The sequence below is a fragment of the Leiobunum rupestre genome, chromosome 4 (genome assembly GCF_980474605.1).
Source record: "Leiobunum rupestre chromosome 4, qqLeiRupe1.1.hap1, whole genome shotgun sequence".
Taxonomy (NCBI): Eukaryota; Metazoa; Arthropoda; class Arachnida; order Opiliones; family Sclerosomatidae; genus Leiobunum; species Leiobunum rupestre.
The window spans coordinates 52,299,876-52,316,596 of record NC_143387.1 but is presented as its reverse complement, the minus strand read 5'-3'; the positions used below and the strand labels follow the sequence as shown (position 1 = coordinate 52,316,596).

Here is a 16,721-nt window from a genome sequence, read left to right as displayed (position 1 = left end):
CCGATAAGTGTTACACTTATTTGTTACTTCAGGTCATACGTTGTAAGCATCGGGTATTACTCCGATAAGTGTCACACTTATTTGTTACACTAGGTCATATTAGAACGGCCTTGGAAAATGCCAGAGATAAATTCACAGCTTCCGATAAGTGTCACACTTATTTGTTACTTCAGGTCATACGTTGTAAGCATCGGGTATTACTCCGATAAGTGTCACACTTATTTGTTACAATAGGTCATATTAGAACGGCCTTGGAAAATGCCAGAGATAAATTCACAGCTTCCGATAAGTGTCACACTTATTTGTTACTTCAGGTCATACGTTGTAAGCATTGCGTATTACTCCGATATAAGTGTCACACTTATTTGTTACTTCAGGTCATACGCTGTATGCATCTACTATTACTCCGATAAGTGTTACACGTATTTGTTACTTTAGGTCATACATGGTAAGCATCGCGTATTACTCCGATAAGTGTCACACTTATTTGTTACTTCAGGTCATACGTTGTAAGCATCGGGTATTACTCCGATAAGTGTCACACTTATTTGTTACACTAGGTCATATTAGAACGGCCTTGGAAAATGCCAGAGATAAAATCACGGCTTCCGATAAGTGTCACACTTATTTGTTACTTCAGGTCATACGTTGTAAGCATTGCCTATTACTCCGATAAGTGTCACACTTATGCGTTACTTCAGGTCATACGTTGTAAGCATCGCCTATTACTCCGATAAGTGTTACACTTATTTGTTACTTCAGGTCATACGTTGTAAGCATCGGGTATTACTCCGATAAGTGTCACACTTATTTGTTACACTAGGTCATATTAGAACGGCCTTGGAAAATGCCAGAGATAAATTCACAGCTTCCGATAAGTGTCACACTTATTTGTTACTTCAGGTCATACGTTGTAAGCATCGGGTATTACTCCGATAAGTGTCACACTTATTTGTTACTTCAGGTCATACGTTGTAAGCATCGCCTATTACTCCGATAAGTGTTCTACTTATTTGTTACTTCAGGTCATACGTTGTAAGCATCGCGTATTACTCCGATAAGTGTTACACTTATTTGTTACTTCAGGTCATACGTTGTAAGCATCGCGTATTACTCCGATAAGTGTTACACTTATTTGTTACTTCAGGTCATACGTTGTAAGCATCGCGTATTACTCCGATAAGTGTTACACTTATTTGTTACTTCAGGTCATACGTTGTCAGCATCGCGTATTACTCCGATAAGTGTCACACTTATTTGTTACTTCAGGTCCTACGTTGTAAGCATCGGGTATTACTCCGATAAGTGTCACACTTATTTGTCACTTCAGGTCATACGTTGTAAGCATCGCCTATTACTCCGATAAGTGTTACACTTATTTGTTACTTCAGGTCATACGTTGTAAGCATCGCGTATTACTCCGATAAGTGTTACACTTATTTGTTACTTCAGGTCATACGTTGTCAGCATCGCGTATTACTCCGATAAGTGTCACACTTATTTGTTACTTCAGGTCCTACGTTGTAAGCATCGGGTATTACTCCGATAAGAGTCACACTTATTTGTTACTTCAGGTCCTACGTTGTAAGCATCGGGTATTACTCCGATAAGTGTCACACTTATTTGTTACTTCAGGTCATATTAGAACGGCCTTGGAAAATGTCAGAGATAAATTCACGGCTTCCGATAAGTGTCACACTTATTTGTTACTTCAGGTCATACGTTGTAAGCATCGCCTATTACTCATATAAGTGTCACACTTATTTGGTACTTCAGGTCATATTAGAACGGCCTTGGAAAATTCCAGAGATAAATTCACGGCTTCCGATAAGTGTCACAATTATTTGTTACTTCAGGTCATACGTTGTATGGTATTTCGCTAAACTAAAAATATTGCATGGTATTGTATTTAAATTTCGCGGTTTAGGATGGTATTTCGCAAGACTAAAAATATTACATGGTATTTAAATTTTCGCGGTCAAGATGGTATTTCGCGCCATCTATCAATTAGGTCTTTCAATCTATAACAATTTTAAACGAGAAGTTTTAAAGCACTTTTTACAAGCTAGGATGGCGAATATCGTAAAGGCCAGAGTTTTTAAACCTGCTAAGCGGGGGGCCGTGAGTTCGAATCTCGGTGAAGACGGTTTTTTAAAAATGGGCTTTTCTGGTTATAACCGCTAGGGGATCCTCCCTTGTGGTCCCCCTTTTCCCTTCCTGCCCCCCTCTCCAATATTTCTTTGCCACATATGTGAGGCAATGAAATAGAAACTGATATACGAATCCAGCCAGCCAATCACTCAAGGTCATTATTGTAGAGAAACCGACGATCGAGTGGTCGATTACCCGAATATGGTCGGCGGGAAACACGATTTGGAGAGTTTTACAGATGGCTTATTCGAGTATTCGAGTATTCGAGTACCCGATTAAGGCCAATTTCTGATACATGTTAACCGACGAGTATTTAAAATTTCCTTATTAAAGTTCGAGTTTGAGTATACCTCAAAAATCGTCGGGTACTCGCAGAGTCCTACTCTTTTGATCGAACTAACTTTATTTCAACGTTTTCGAGTGTGCTCTACCATTTCCATCGCTAAGAAGGGCTAGAAGGACACACGGAATATAGGATTTCCAGAAAATTAATTTAAGAATCCCCGATTAGATCCCGTAGAATTTGTCACGTTCTTCGCGAAATTGGTCTGGTCTATCTTAAAATCACTATTTAAATTATCAAAAAAAAGAGCACAGAAGGAACTTCTATTCGAGACAAGGCTTAATGTCAACTAGGAGCCGATTGAACTTAGCGTGACGTGAGCGAAAATCTCCGTTGCGAACCATGACCGTTTCTATGATAATCATCTGGGCCACACCATAGTCGTCCTTTGATATTCCCAGTGATTACATATATAGTTTCCTAATTTTGGTGATTATGCGTATTTGTGAAACATTGGGAGTACAGATGAAAAAGACAGCGCCAAATGGATATCTTGCGGATGAAATAACTTTCGCGGCGCAACCAACCACTTTTTAAGAAATAGTTCGAGTTGACTCTCCTTACCGTTCCTCCGTGGTGTATATTTGCAGCTAGGATTTGCAGGTGCCGTCAAAATTTAATACAGTTTTATTTTGTTAGTTCGCGCATATTATACGTGTATACTTTGAGTTCTAATGTGGAGTAGAGACCAGTGGCAGCGGAAAAGGGGGGCATATTGTACCAGGGCCGTAGCTACCACATATTGCGCCCGGGACGAGTGAAAATTTGGCACCCCCCAATAAGCTTAAATCGGTTATAGAAAAATTATATTTTGGCACCCCTAGATCCTAACCCGGGGTGTCCGCCCCTGCCTACATTTCCGACGGGGATAAGATCAATGTATTTGTACCTCCCCCTCCCCAAATGGCCCTTTCAAAAATTTCATAAATCACATTTGAGTCTATAACTTTCCAAAAGCCTCAGAAATAATAATTATACCATATATAACATAATTACTCGTAAGTATGCCACTGTACCTTTATTCCATTCAAAAAATTTCACTAACGGTTTGTTTCACCACGAACCAGTAAAAAGGTGGACTACGTTAGATTTTAACCTTTTTATTCATTCTAGTAATTTTGGGAGTCACACTATTGGCTACTAACATATTTATTTAAGCCAATGGAAAACCTCTAAATTGAGAAGGAATTTTTTACGTCGGAATTTTAGTCAGCCCAATGTAGCTTTATTGAAATTTATAAACTCGCTCGCCGGGAGTAGTGGCTCACTCCTGTAATCCCAGGCGTCCGGGAGGCAGAGTTTGTGGAAGGCCGTGTGAGGACGACCACTAATCCCCCAACGGGTGGTTGTCATACTTCCGCCACGGGTGTCCCAACCCTATCCCCAAGTATCCCCCCGTTGGCGTGGCCGTCACACATATCTCGCACCTGATTAATCAAGTGGACGAGCGGACTGTATTGTCCCACCCGTCACAATAATAATAAAAAAAAAATAAAAATATAAACTCGCTCGGTTTGGGCGGATGAAGTTAAATAATGAGTAATTTAGAAAAATAAAAGGTTGGGGAAAATGACCAATAAGTGATCGCTTTCCGAAAATGGAACAAGTCGTCGAAGTGGGATATTCCACCAGCGTTATTAAAACTCATATCAAGCCTAGAAGATTTAGGCCTAGGCTCAAAATAATCTGCAAAGACTCCAACCTTGTAGATGCGCCAGAAAAGCTCAACCTGAATTTCAACTATTTTTTCCAATAAACCTGCTTCTTTTATTTGACAATGCAAATTTATTTTAGAACGTGTAAATTAATTACATTAACAGAACTTGACACTATATATTGTAGTTCATTTTAGCTCCTAAGCCTTGGTTTGTTTACTAAAATAATGGCCGTCGGTTTATCGGACGTAGAGCTAATTGGGCGACGGCATTATCGGCATTTGAGATTCGATGACGTCAAATATGACATCAAATATTACGCAGGGTACGGATGACGCAATATCTGTGAAACAAACCGTCAGTGAAGAAATAGAGCTAGTAGCATACTTATGAGTAATTATGTTACATATGATTATACTATATTAACAAGAACCCATCAGTACGTCGATGGTTTCTCGATATTAATATATTCATATATCTAAATTAAGGAAGTGATTTAATTAAATACTGAATTAAACTCGCTATTTGCTAAACACTGCTCTATTATCGTTAAAATCACTAGCAAATATGCCTTGCAAATACATCATTTTCTCGGGGTGCTTTGGGCTGCCACTGATTTTTACCTCTCCGAGGGCACTATGTCCTCTAGGAGGGGTTTTACAATCACCGTGTCTGTCTGTGTGTGTTTCTGTCTGTCTGTGTGCTGCGAACGCGTTACCGGGGCAAAGTCAAAAACCGTGTTTGCAGTTTAAAGGGAGGCAAAACCACCGGTTTGGGTCCACTTGCGCAGTTTCCATTTGCGCACTTCCCACTTCCGCAGTTTTCGTTTGCGCACGTTCCCAATTGCGCGTTTCCCATTTGCGAAATTGCTATTTGCGCAGTTTGTCATGTGCGCAATTTACCATTTGCGCGCAGTTTCCCGTTTGCGCGATTTTCCTGTTGCGCAGATTTGTTATTTGTACGGTTTTCCCATTTGCGGGGATTTTTATGACTTAAATATTCACTATTAATCCTTTTTCCTTTGTAGGCGGCACAATAAAAACGATACTTTTTCGTATTTTATAACAAATTTATTAATTTTTGTATCATTCTTATTGTTATAATAGCAAATTAAATATAACAGCAGCATTAAAAACTTATTCGTTTTGAAATATTGTATGAGATTCCTTCCACATATGTAGTAGAACACCTATATGAAAACGGTGCCTACGCGCCTGCGGCGCGCCCGGCTAACCTAACCGTTGCGCGCTTCGCCTTGATATAACTACCTCTATATAAAAACTATTTCGTTGAAATGGCCTCCAATATAGGACAGTAAGCGTCCTGTATTTCGTAGGAATGGCCTCTGTCATAGGACAGTTACATCCTATGTGAGACGCCAATACCAAGATATTTCGTTAGAATGGCCTCTGTCGTAGAACACCTCCTATATGAAAACGGTGCCTACGCGCCTGCGGCGCGCCCGGCTAACCTAACCGTTAAAAAATATTCTTTCTGACCCCTAGGAAACATGCAGTGCAATTAAAAAGGTGCATTTGCCGGGAGTAGTGGCTCACTCCTGTAATCCCAGGCGTCCGGGAGCCAGAGTTTGAGGAAGGCCGTGTGAGGACGACCACTAATCCCCCAACGGGTGGTTGTCATACTTCCGCCACGGGTGTCCCAACCCTATCACCAAGTATCCCCCGTTGGCGTGGCCGTAACACATATCTCGCACCTGATTAATCAAATGGACGAGCGGACTGTATTGTCCCACCCGTCACAATGGCTCATAACGAGTTTCTAGAAAAAAAAAGGTGCATTTTTGGTGGAAGGCATTAAATTTATATAGCAGCCAATATACTGTCCTCAGTGTTACAGATACTACATTTTCTTTTAGCCTAAAGGCTTGTCGACCGAAGATTTATTCCCAACAAAATAATTCAACAACCGATATGTCAACTTCAAACAACTTTAAATTATTGGTATGGACAGCGCGGCCGGTAATTAAAAATACACCAGCAGCACAGTTGGATGGTAAACAAGGTTACGTTAAAAATAAACTACCTGAAACAATCTTATTTCAAGGAAAATTGCTTAATATAGAATATTCAGGTCGTGAGAAGCCGCGGAATAGAAAAACCTGCGCAAATGGAAAACAGCCCCATTGGGAAACCGCGCAAGTGGAAAATCTGCGCAAGTGGAAAACCACGCAAATGACAAACCTGCGCAAATGATAATCCGCGTAAATGGAAAACAGCCCCATTGGGAAACCGCGCAAATGGAAAATCTGCGCAAGTGGAAAACCACGCAAATGACAAACCTGCGCAAATGATAAACCGCGTAAATGGAAAACAGCCCCATTGGGAAACCGCGCAAATGGAAAATCTGCGCAAGTGGAAAACCACGCAAATGACAAACCTGCGCAAATGATAAACCGCGTAAATGGAAAACAGCCCCATTGGGAAACCGCGCAAATGGAAAATCTGCGCAAGTGGAAAACCACGCAAATGACAAACCTGCGCAAATGATAAACCGCGTAAATGGAAAACAGCCCCATTGGGAAACCGCGCAAATGGAAAATCTGCGCAAGTGGAAAACCACGCAAATGACAAACCTGCGCAAATGATAAACCGCGTAAATGGAAAACAGCCCCATTGGGAAACCGCGCAAATGGAAAATCTGCGCAAGTGGAAAACCACGCAAATGACAAACCTGCGCAAATGATAAACCGCGTAAATGGAAAACAGCCCCATTGGGAAACCGCGCAAATGGAAAATCTGCGCAAGTGGAAAACCACGCAAATGACAAACCTGCGCAAATGATAAACCGCGTAAATGGAAAACAGCCCCATTGGGAAACCGCGCAAATGGAAAATCTGCGCAAGTGGAAAACCACGCAAATGACAAACCTGCGCAAATGATAAACCGCGTAAATGGAAAACAGCCCCATTGGGAAACCGCGCAAGTGGAAAACCACGCAAATGACAAACCTGCGCAAATGATAAACCGCGTAAATGGAAAATAGCCCCATTGGGAAACCGCGCAAATGGAAAATCTGCGCAAGTGGAAAACCACGCAAATGACAAACCTGCGCAAATGATAAACCGCGTAAATGGAAAACAGCCCCATTGGGAAACCGCGCAAATGGAAAATCTGCGCAAGTGGAAAACCACGCAAATGACAAACCTGCGCAAATGATAAACCGCGTAAATGGAAAACAGCCCCATTGGGAAACCGCGCAAATGGAAAATCTGCGCAAGTGGAAAACCACACAAATGATAAACCGCGTAAATGGAAAACAGCCCCATTGGGAAACCGCGCAAATGGAAAATCTGCGCAAGTGGAAAACCACGCAAATGACAAACCTGCGCAAATGATAAACCGCGTAAATGGAAAACAGCCCCATTGGGAAACCGCGCAAATGGAAAACCACGCAAATGAAAAACCTGCGCAAATGAAAAACCGTGCAAATAAAAAACCTGCGCAAATGATAAACCGCGCTTACGGAAAAAGCGCAAATGAAAAACGCGCTAATGGAAAACTGCGGAAATGGGATACTGCGCAAATGGAAAACCGCGAAATTGCATTTGCGGAAATGGGAACTGCGCTAATGGGAACTGCGCAATTGGCCCATTACCAAACCACCGTGTGAAGGTGAGCGTTAACGAACGATTTTGCAGTTAGGTTGGGTGCGGTTGTTTTTTTTCGTTAACGCTCACCGTCTCGACGGTTTCAACTCAGTTTTATTGGAAAGTTTGTTTTTTTTGTAATTTTTATGTGTAGCGTTGAGTTTGTGTTATGGCGGTTGTGGGTGATGAGTTTATTGTATATGCGTTTAGTATGTATGGGTGTTCTCTCTCCAACTTCTTCTTATTGACTTTTGGGACGGACCGAATGCTGAGGGTTACGATAAACATCCAAATGGCAGGGTTTCCACCAATTGTTTACGGTATTCGCTTTAGTATAAATTTGCGATCGCATCGGGCGGGATTCGAACCCGAGCCCTCCTGCATGACAGGCGAGTGTTCTACCACAGAACCACCGATACACGTTACAGTCTATAGAAAATTATAAGCTCAGCTTAAGCGGAAGAGTATATTAATAGTAATAAAGCTATTCTACGGTATCTTCATCAAGGGCGAGTGTTGAAATAAAATGAGCGTTAAAGATGCGGCAAGTATTTCGTAAGCGAGAAAAATACAAATACCCTCTATAGATATTTCTTTCATTAAAATTTGCTTCGTATTATATTTATCTGATAAACTTGTTCTGTAAATAGGGTTAAATTGAATTGTACATAGTTTTAGTACGTCTAACTCGCTGTGGTAACTACTAAATTTATATTATTCTGAATAAATTAAACTCGGTTGTTTCGTCTCAATTATTTTAATTAAAATTAAAATTTTATACCGGGCGGGATTGAACCGGGATTACGTTTTTAGTAAATAACTCTGAATTGCGGAGATCTTTAAGGGTCGTCTCGAGAAATTAATACCACTAGGGACAATTCTTCCGAGGATAGGTAAATTTTGGCTTGCCAACTTGTTACTTTTGTACCCCTTCAAATATTTTCTACCCGCCGTGCCGCCACTGGTAGAGCATGGTTTGTTCCTTGGGTAGAGACAGCCATTGTTACAGCACTGTGTAACACCTATGTTTCCCGTACATGTACATATATGTTTGTTCCAACAGTTTGATTTCGAGAACCATTAGGCTTAGAGCAAAAGTTCAAATTAGAAATTATAATTTCAAAACGTATTTCAAGTTTTTAATACTTAAAAGGTGACGAAGAATTAACAACTTTCTAATTGTAATTTTTGAACACATGGTTCAAGGTCATACAATTTTCCGAATATTAAAATCTCGTACCATGATGCGATTGTCTAGCAAATTTCGATAATGTAGCACGACTTGTTTTGAAGTTATTAGCGCTGTCTTGTAATTTTCCCTTTTACGACCTTTGTGATTTTGGTAAAATTGTTCTCGACTTACTATTGGTCGAATCCGATCATGTTCACGCTATGTAGGCATAAAACGTGACGGGGAACACATTTCTAATTGGAACCAACTTTCTAACACTTACGGTTCTCGAGATAAGTTTTGGATAACCTTGAAGACTTGGTTCAAGGTCATCGAGGTTATCATTCTTCTTTGGCACCCTGCACGAGCTACATAACATAAAAATTTTAAATTCCAAGAGAAAACGGTTTCTGAGATATTCTCTCCATATTATTCTCAACTCAATGATAAATTATGATACTTGCATTTTAATATAATTTTTAAATCGTTTGCTTATATTTGGATTAGTTTATTTAAGAAACAAGTTGGCAAGCCAAAATATACCTCTCCTCGGAAGAATTGTCCCAAGTGGTATTAATTTCTCGAGATAACCCTTAAAGATATATCTCCGCAATTTAGAGTTATTTGTTAAAAATATTAACCCATTTCTATCCCGCCCGGTATAAAATTTTAATTATAATTAAAATAATTGAGACGAAACGACCAATTTTAATTTATTCAGAATATCATAAGTTAAGTAGTTACAACAGTAAGTTAGACGTACTATAACAATGCACAATTGAATTAAACCCTTTTACAGAACAAGTTTATCAGTTAAATATAATACGAAGCAAATTTTAATGAAAGAAATATCTACAGAGGCTTTTTGGAATTACTCGCTTACGAAATACTTGCCGCATCTTTAACGCTCATTTTATTTCAACACTCGCCCTTGATGAAGATACCGTAGATATCTGGTAGTGGACGACTCGTTCACTTCCTGTTGACGTTGTGACGCATACCACATGAAAAAGACCAATGCCGTCCAATTTCCAATATCATATAATGACTCGCACACCCAGGAAATCATTGACTGCGTTAGGAATCGTAGATATCCAAATATCCACACCAAATATATTTACAAGAAGCAAAAACCTTACCATCAACAAAGCACAGAGAGCCACTTGACTAACCGCCAGCTCTTAAAGCAATTAACGTTAAATTATCTCCTTTGAATTAACAGAACTATATATAGGTCGTTAAGAAAGTGGACCACCCACAGGGTCTACCCTTTAACCCTCTAATCTCGGCTGACTGCGCTAAAACAAGATTTAACCTTTAAAAAATACCAGATTAGGCCTTCATAAATTCATTAATAAAAAAAGACTTTATTACCTATTATGCTTACGATGCCTGTCTTAATTTCAGTGAATCTAAGCAGCTATCGGTGGTTCTGTGGTAGAGCGCTCGACTGCCAAGCCGAATGGTCTGGGTTCGAAACCTGGGTGGCGCATTTGTTTTTAATCAATAGAGAAACGCTAAATTAGAATTTCTTCGATGCAATAATTTCAATTTCAATTCTATTTCAATTAAACCAAAATTTCGTACTCTATTAAATACGCTTCCGATAAAGCTGAAGGTCTAATTTTCAATAAGGCGTAACAAGTGTCGGTGGTTCTGTGGTAGAACGTCCGCCTGTCAATCAGGAGGTCTCGGGTTCATATCCCGCCCGATGCGATCGCAAATTGATACTAAGACGAATACCGTGTACAACTGGTGGAAACCCTGCCATTGGACGTTGAGAGGTAGCATTACACTCAGCACTCGGTCCGTCCCAAAGTCATTAAGAAGAAGTTGGAGAGAAAACGCCCATATAAACACAACAGACTCAACATGCACATCCATCAGAACACAAACACAACAAATTCAACACTCACAACCTACGCATAAACATTACAAAAACGTAATACACCAAACCGTCACGACGGTGAGCGAAAAAACACCATCCAAACCAAACCGCAAATGCATCCGTTAACGCTCACCGTCGCACGGTGGTTTTGCCAACCCTTTGAGAAACTGCGTACGCAGTGATTACACTTTGCACCGAAAATGCGAACGCGTTCGCAGGCCTGACAGACCCACAGACCCACAGACAGACCCACCCACAGACCCACAGACAGACCCACCCACAGACCCACCCACAGACACGGTCGTTGTATAACCCCTCCTAGGGGACTTTGTCCCCTCGGAGAGGTAAAAACGGTCTTATGACATTTTAATTTGTCTGTATAGCAGACTCTTGATAATAGGTGCTACCTCGGAGAAGCTAGCGAAGGTTCGCCACCTAGACTAGTTTCGGTCGCGAATACTCAAATTCAAACTTTACTCGTTTTTTAGCGCTATCAACGGCTAGAGGATCCTCGTATTTTATTGTTCTGACTCAAAGGTATCAAGTTTTTTAGATTAGAAAATTTCAAACAGTCAAGATTTCACCATAACTTAAAAATTTTCCGACGATATTAAGAAATTTATCAACAATAAGAAATTCGACTTTTTAAAAATCGTGAAAACATGTAGAGGTAGAGCCTAGCGCCGCCGATCCAACGCCGCCGTCGCCGATATTTTCTCTGGCCCCAAACCGCCGCCGCTGAGTCATTTACTTTTCAGTGCGCCGCCGCCGCCGCCGCCGATAAATTTTGATCCCACCGCCGATTTTCTAAAAAGGGGGGGGGGGGGGATTTTGCCCCTTCGGATCACCGCCGCCGAAAAAAATCAACGTCGACGGGGATTTTGGAAAAATCGGCGTTTCGCGCCGCCGCCGGGTGATTTTCGTGAAACGCCGCCGCCGACTCAAATCAAATCGGCGCTATGCTTTATGTAGAGGTCGAAAAACTGAAAAGATCAGCGATTTCTTCACATTCTTTTATATTACAACAACAAAAATAGTTTAAGAGTGATTGCTGACATTTGGAAATTTAATTCTGAGGCTGATTAGATTATTCGGAGCTTATAAAAACCGGGTGGCATTATCAAGTACGGAGAAAGCGAATAAGAATCCTGAAATGTTGCTGTCCGTGCTTTTAGCCGCTGTTAGTAGTTGTTTCGGGATACCGGGTCCCCATTCCTGGTACCAAGAAACGGTTCCTCTGAGAGCAGAGGCCAGTTTAAGCAACCCAAAAGACCCCGCCAGTACCGTCCATGGACTCCTGATTTTCTCTCAGAAGGTAACAACGTTATTTAAAAAACCCACTTTTTGGGAGCTACATATATACTAACATTTGATGTAATTTGTAGTGTCCCAGGTGTCCGGTGTGTGTCGAAGGTGAAATTAAAGGGCTGCCCCCGGGACAACATGGCTTTCACGTACACCAATCCGGGGACATATACACCGATGGTACGTAAATAGACGATTTCATACGAGTCAGAGGCACACGGCAGTTTTCCTGTCGATATACAAGGAAAAAATCTTTTTCAACGCGTGTTAATTGTTCATAAATTTGCTCTATATTGAAATATTTTTATTTAAAAATATTGAATAGTTGATTTTATAAAGTATTAACAGAAGTTCGTAATAAACTCCTCCGGGGGAAGTATTCCATTTCTCATTGAACCCATGTTATTTTGGTGATAGATGAAGGGGTTTATTATGAACTTCTGGTATTAAGTTGTCTTGCCCAACTGGTTAAAATGTTGCTCTTACGTCACACGACCCAGCTTTATTAGTGTATTCTTCGCACGAGCTATTTGCACGCGCGCTGGAAAAATCTATTCACCTCGTGACTGTAGCTCGCGCTCATCGACTTTTAAAAGTGAGCATAGATATAAGAAATGAATATAAAGGTCTAGATAAATTTCGGGGCGTCTAAGCCTAATATAAAATACGGAATTGACACCTAGCAAACACCGAGGAAGGCACGTGACCAAGAGCGCGAGCTCTCTTAGCATTTTAGTACTAAGCGCTTGACCTTTCCGCAGGCCGTACTCTTTAGACACCATCTGTTGGTGACTTTTAGTATCATTTTTAAGCAGGAGACAATGGCTCTCGCGACGATAGCACGAGCTTCCTTACCGATAGATAGCGCCTTACAAGGATAGCCTGCAGAAATTACGCGTTTCTGCTAGCTGTCACATCCGTATTCACTCCCTTTTAAATATTTTATCTAGACTTTTATATACATTTGCTATATCTATGAAAGTGAGAGACCACATTAAAACAAGAAGGCCACGTTACTTTATAAAAAGAACTATATAATTACCCGTTATTAGTTCATAATTTTAAATCGTCTATCTGTATTTTTTGTTTATTCTGCTCATTTATTAACTCGATAAATTTTTCGTCCAAGGATGCGACAGTGCCGGTCCCCATTTCAATCCCTACAATCACACTCACGGAGGTCAGTACGGTTTGGAAAGGTGAGTGCCTTATTATTTCAAAAATGGATAAATTTATTTAGAAATCAGGAAAACACATGGCGTTACTTTATATTTTCATAATAAAATGGTCGCTTAACTTCAGTGCAAATGAGAGTAGAACGAATGGTTAGATTGTAATTTGAGAGTAGTAGCAAGCCAACGGAAGACAATTTGTTGCTTCCACTTTGTATGGTTTTAGCGTGTTCCATTTGACTGTTCCGAATCCGTTTCCGACATCACTAATATCGCCCCGATCGAGATGGAACGTAAACGTAAAGGGATTGTAACTCAAAGGGTTTCCATATTGGCATCTTCCTCCTATGACATTTTTTGGCGCTGTTTAGTGAGTTGTAATAAAATTGTTGGGGTCTTTCGCGTTGGATGTTTTACTTACATTAAAGGCATAATTAAGGAGGCTATGAGTTCTCATGATTTGGGTACATTTGTTCGAATTTAATTCGTTCGAACGGTGGTACAAATGTATGAATTTGTCCGAATGCCGGAAAACAGGATCTTATGTCCGAAAACGTATTTCATTTGCCCGAAAAATTTATCACAACTTTTGTTGGTGATTTAGTCGTTCAATTTATGTAAACTTTTGTGGCGAATTTCATTTGTTCGAGTAATCGTTTGTCCGTTTTTTCGAAGATTCGGAATTGTTTTTTTTTTAAATATTGTTAATATAAGAAAATAGTAACATTAACGTGAACCTAACCTAACCTAACCTAAAATATCCACAACATTCAACTTGAACAAACAACGATATTTACAATGTAGTTTTTTATTTTTAATTCTTGCACTAAAAAAAATCCGGACCAAAAAAAAAAACAGCAATAAGAAATACTAATTTAGCGACAGAATTCGGACAAGTGATGCTACCGATTCGGACGAATGAAACAAACAAGTTGTCCAATTCGAACAATTGAAACATTTGTTATTTCGGCGGTTCGGACGAATGAAATTCGAACATTTGTTCCACCGTTCGGACGATTGAAATTCGAACAAATGTACCTACCCCGTTCTCATCTACCAAGGCAAAGATATTGAAAAGGTTTTAGATAAAAATATAATATGACCTCTAGCAGTGGCCTGATTATTCAATAAACGTACTTGGGTCGCGCCTAGGGCCACATCGCCTTGGGAGGCCTCAAAAATTAAAAATCAATAAAAAAAATAAAAACCACTTTTACTTAAAAGCGCCTTATAAGAATAACGCGCCTAGGGCGCCAAAAAAACATAATCCGCTACTGACCTCTAGTATTTTTGTGACACCACCCAAACTATTGCAATATTGTCCATTCCTCCCCCTTAGGTTAGGTGTATGACATTTTCAACGCTGTTAAGTGGTTTATCGCGAAATTAATCTCTAAAATTGTTGGGGTCTTCCATGGGTTATACAGGGTGTCCTCTAAAAACAAAAAATTATAAATAACTGAAAAACGGGGGGTTTTTTTTAAACTTAAAATTTCTATGGAACATTCCTTGTGCAAGGGGACATTTACTAATGTAATCCATATCTTCAAGGTCATTCAAAAACTATCTCGAGAACCGTTTGGTTTACGGATTTGGTTTCAATTAGAAAGTTGTTGCGCGTCATATTATTAGTTCAAATAACTTTGATTTGACCAAATTTGACCAATCAGAATCCGAGAAATTCAAGGTTAATGAATTCAGTGTTTGATAATAATTTGATTATTTTTAATGTGACTAAATCAAATAAATACTGAATAGTTTACAACGGTTCAATTACGAACCGTCGGCTACGATACACGCTTGAGCTCGTTCATAGTGTTGTTCAACATTTCAATTGAAATGTCACGGAAGGCATTAATTATTCTTTCTTGTTGTCATTACAACCAATCTTACAGAAATCCGGTTTAATTCATTAACCTTTAATTTGTCGGCTTCTGATTGACCAAATTTGGTCAACTAGAAGTTATTTTACGCTAGCAAATGTCCCCCTACACGAGGAATGCTCCATAGAAATTTGAAATTAAAAAAAAAAAACATTTTCAGTTATTTACCAGTTTTCGTTTTTTAGGGGACACCCTGTATACGGCACTGGTTTCTACTTGAATTGAGAGTGTAAAGTAGCGGTATTAATTTCCTTTAGGTGCCTCGCTACTATTACGACTGGCACCCCCCTCTAGCTTCGAGGCTAATAGTTCCATGATATTGAAACTGCCTTCCCATCATTGCCGAGTAATTAACGCATAGGCGGAGCCCTTACGCATTTTTGGCCAAGCCACTGGTTTCCAGGGTAAATCTGAAAAGGTAGCGAGGATGGCAAGTAACCGCTAAATCCTGTTAAAAGATCGCATTCGTCAATGCACCAAAGCCGCGCAATCTACATGGTGGCGTTGAGGGAACATTCCAGGCCCGTAACCAGCCGCCAAAACTCGGGGGTGATCAAATTTATTTGGGGGGCGATAATGCCTTGATACTGAAAATCGTAGTTATTAACTCCCACTTAATGATTAATTTCGACTTCGTTGAAAACATAATATTTTATTAAAAATACAGGTAACCGATGTTATATGATATTAGTTGGTAGTGGAGCAATCGATTTTCTTTTTGGTCGTTCGGGTTGGGGGTAGTCAAGTGTTCATTAACGGGCCTCTTCACAACCCTCCTTAATTTTCTACGGCGCGTGTTGGCAGATTTCGTACGGTTTTAGTTCGAAAGAGTTGCCGGGAGTAGTGGCGTACTCCTGTAATCCCAAGCGTCTGGAAGGCAGAGTTTGTGGATGGCCGTGTGAGGAAGACCACCAATCCCCCAACGCCCTGTCCCCACGTATCCCTACGTTGGCTTGGACGTTACTCTTATCTCACCCTGATTATTGTGTTCTGGTGTCTAAGGCCTTGGGTAGACACCGATTTGTGTGTATAAAAAAAAGTTCGAAAGAGTTGTAACTTTTAATCCGCTTATCATTTCTTGCAAAAGGCACCAGGGTGATTTGGGCAACATCATAGCCGATGACGACGGAACGGCCAGAATCAACATCGAAGAACGCGGCATGACTATGTTTGGACCGACAGCGTTATCCATCTTAAATAGGGCTATTGTGGTAAATGACTACCTTTTTGCTAATTTCCGAGATATCCTGTCATTGATTTGACCTATCGCGATAAGGTGCACGCTGATGTCGACGATTTGGGGAAAGGCGACGCTCCCGACAGCAAGACAACCGGCCACTCCGGATCCAGAATTGGTTGCGGTGTCACAAAGCCCGTGTAATTCGTAATTCAGCCATTTTTCGAGACCTTAATCTCGCGTCTCTTTTGTTGGTATTTCGACTAATTTGAATAAAATAATTTGCATTAAAACTTATCACAAGTCGTTTGTTCGATTTATGAGGGAGTAATACGAAACATCCCCTCGGCTGAGGGGAATTGAACACCG

The 16,721-nt window shown here is 40.3% G+C and overlaps 1 protein-coding gene across 1 annotated transcript; it reads left to right on the top strand.

Moving 5' to 3' along the window:
* The first annotated feature begins 11,938 nt into the window (after positions 1 to 11,938).
* On the top strand, positions 11,939 to 16,649 carry LOC149948220 (superoxide dismutase [Cu-Zn]-like). The gene is made up of 5 exons (XM_090171768.1): positions 11,939 to 12,130; positions 12,201 to 12,300; positions 13,250 to 13,319; positions 16,263 to 16,386; positions 16,452 to 16,649. The coding sequence occupies exons 1-5, from the start codon at positions 11,969 to 11,971 to the stop codon at positions 16,554 to 16,556; spliced, it is 561 nt and encodes a 186-aa protein (XP_090027894.1). The 5' UTR covers positions 11,939 to 11,968; the 3' UTR covers positions 16,557 to 16,649.
* Positions 16,650 to 16,721: the final 72 nt, after the last annotated feature.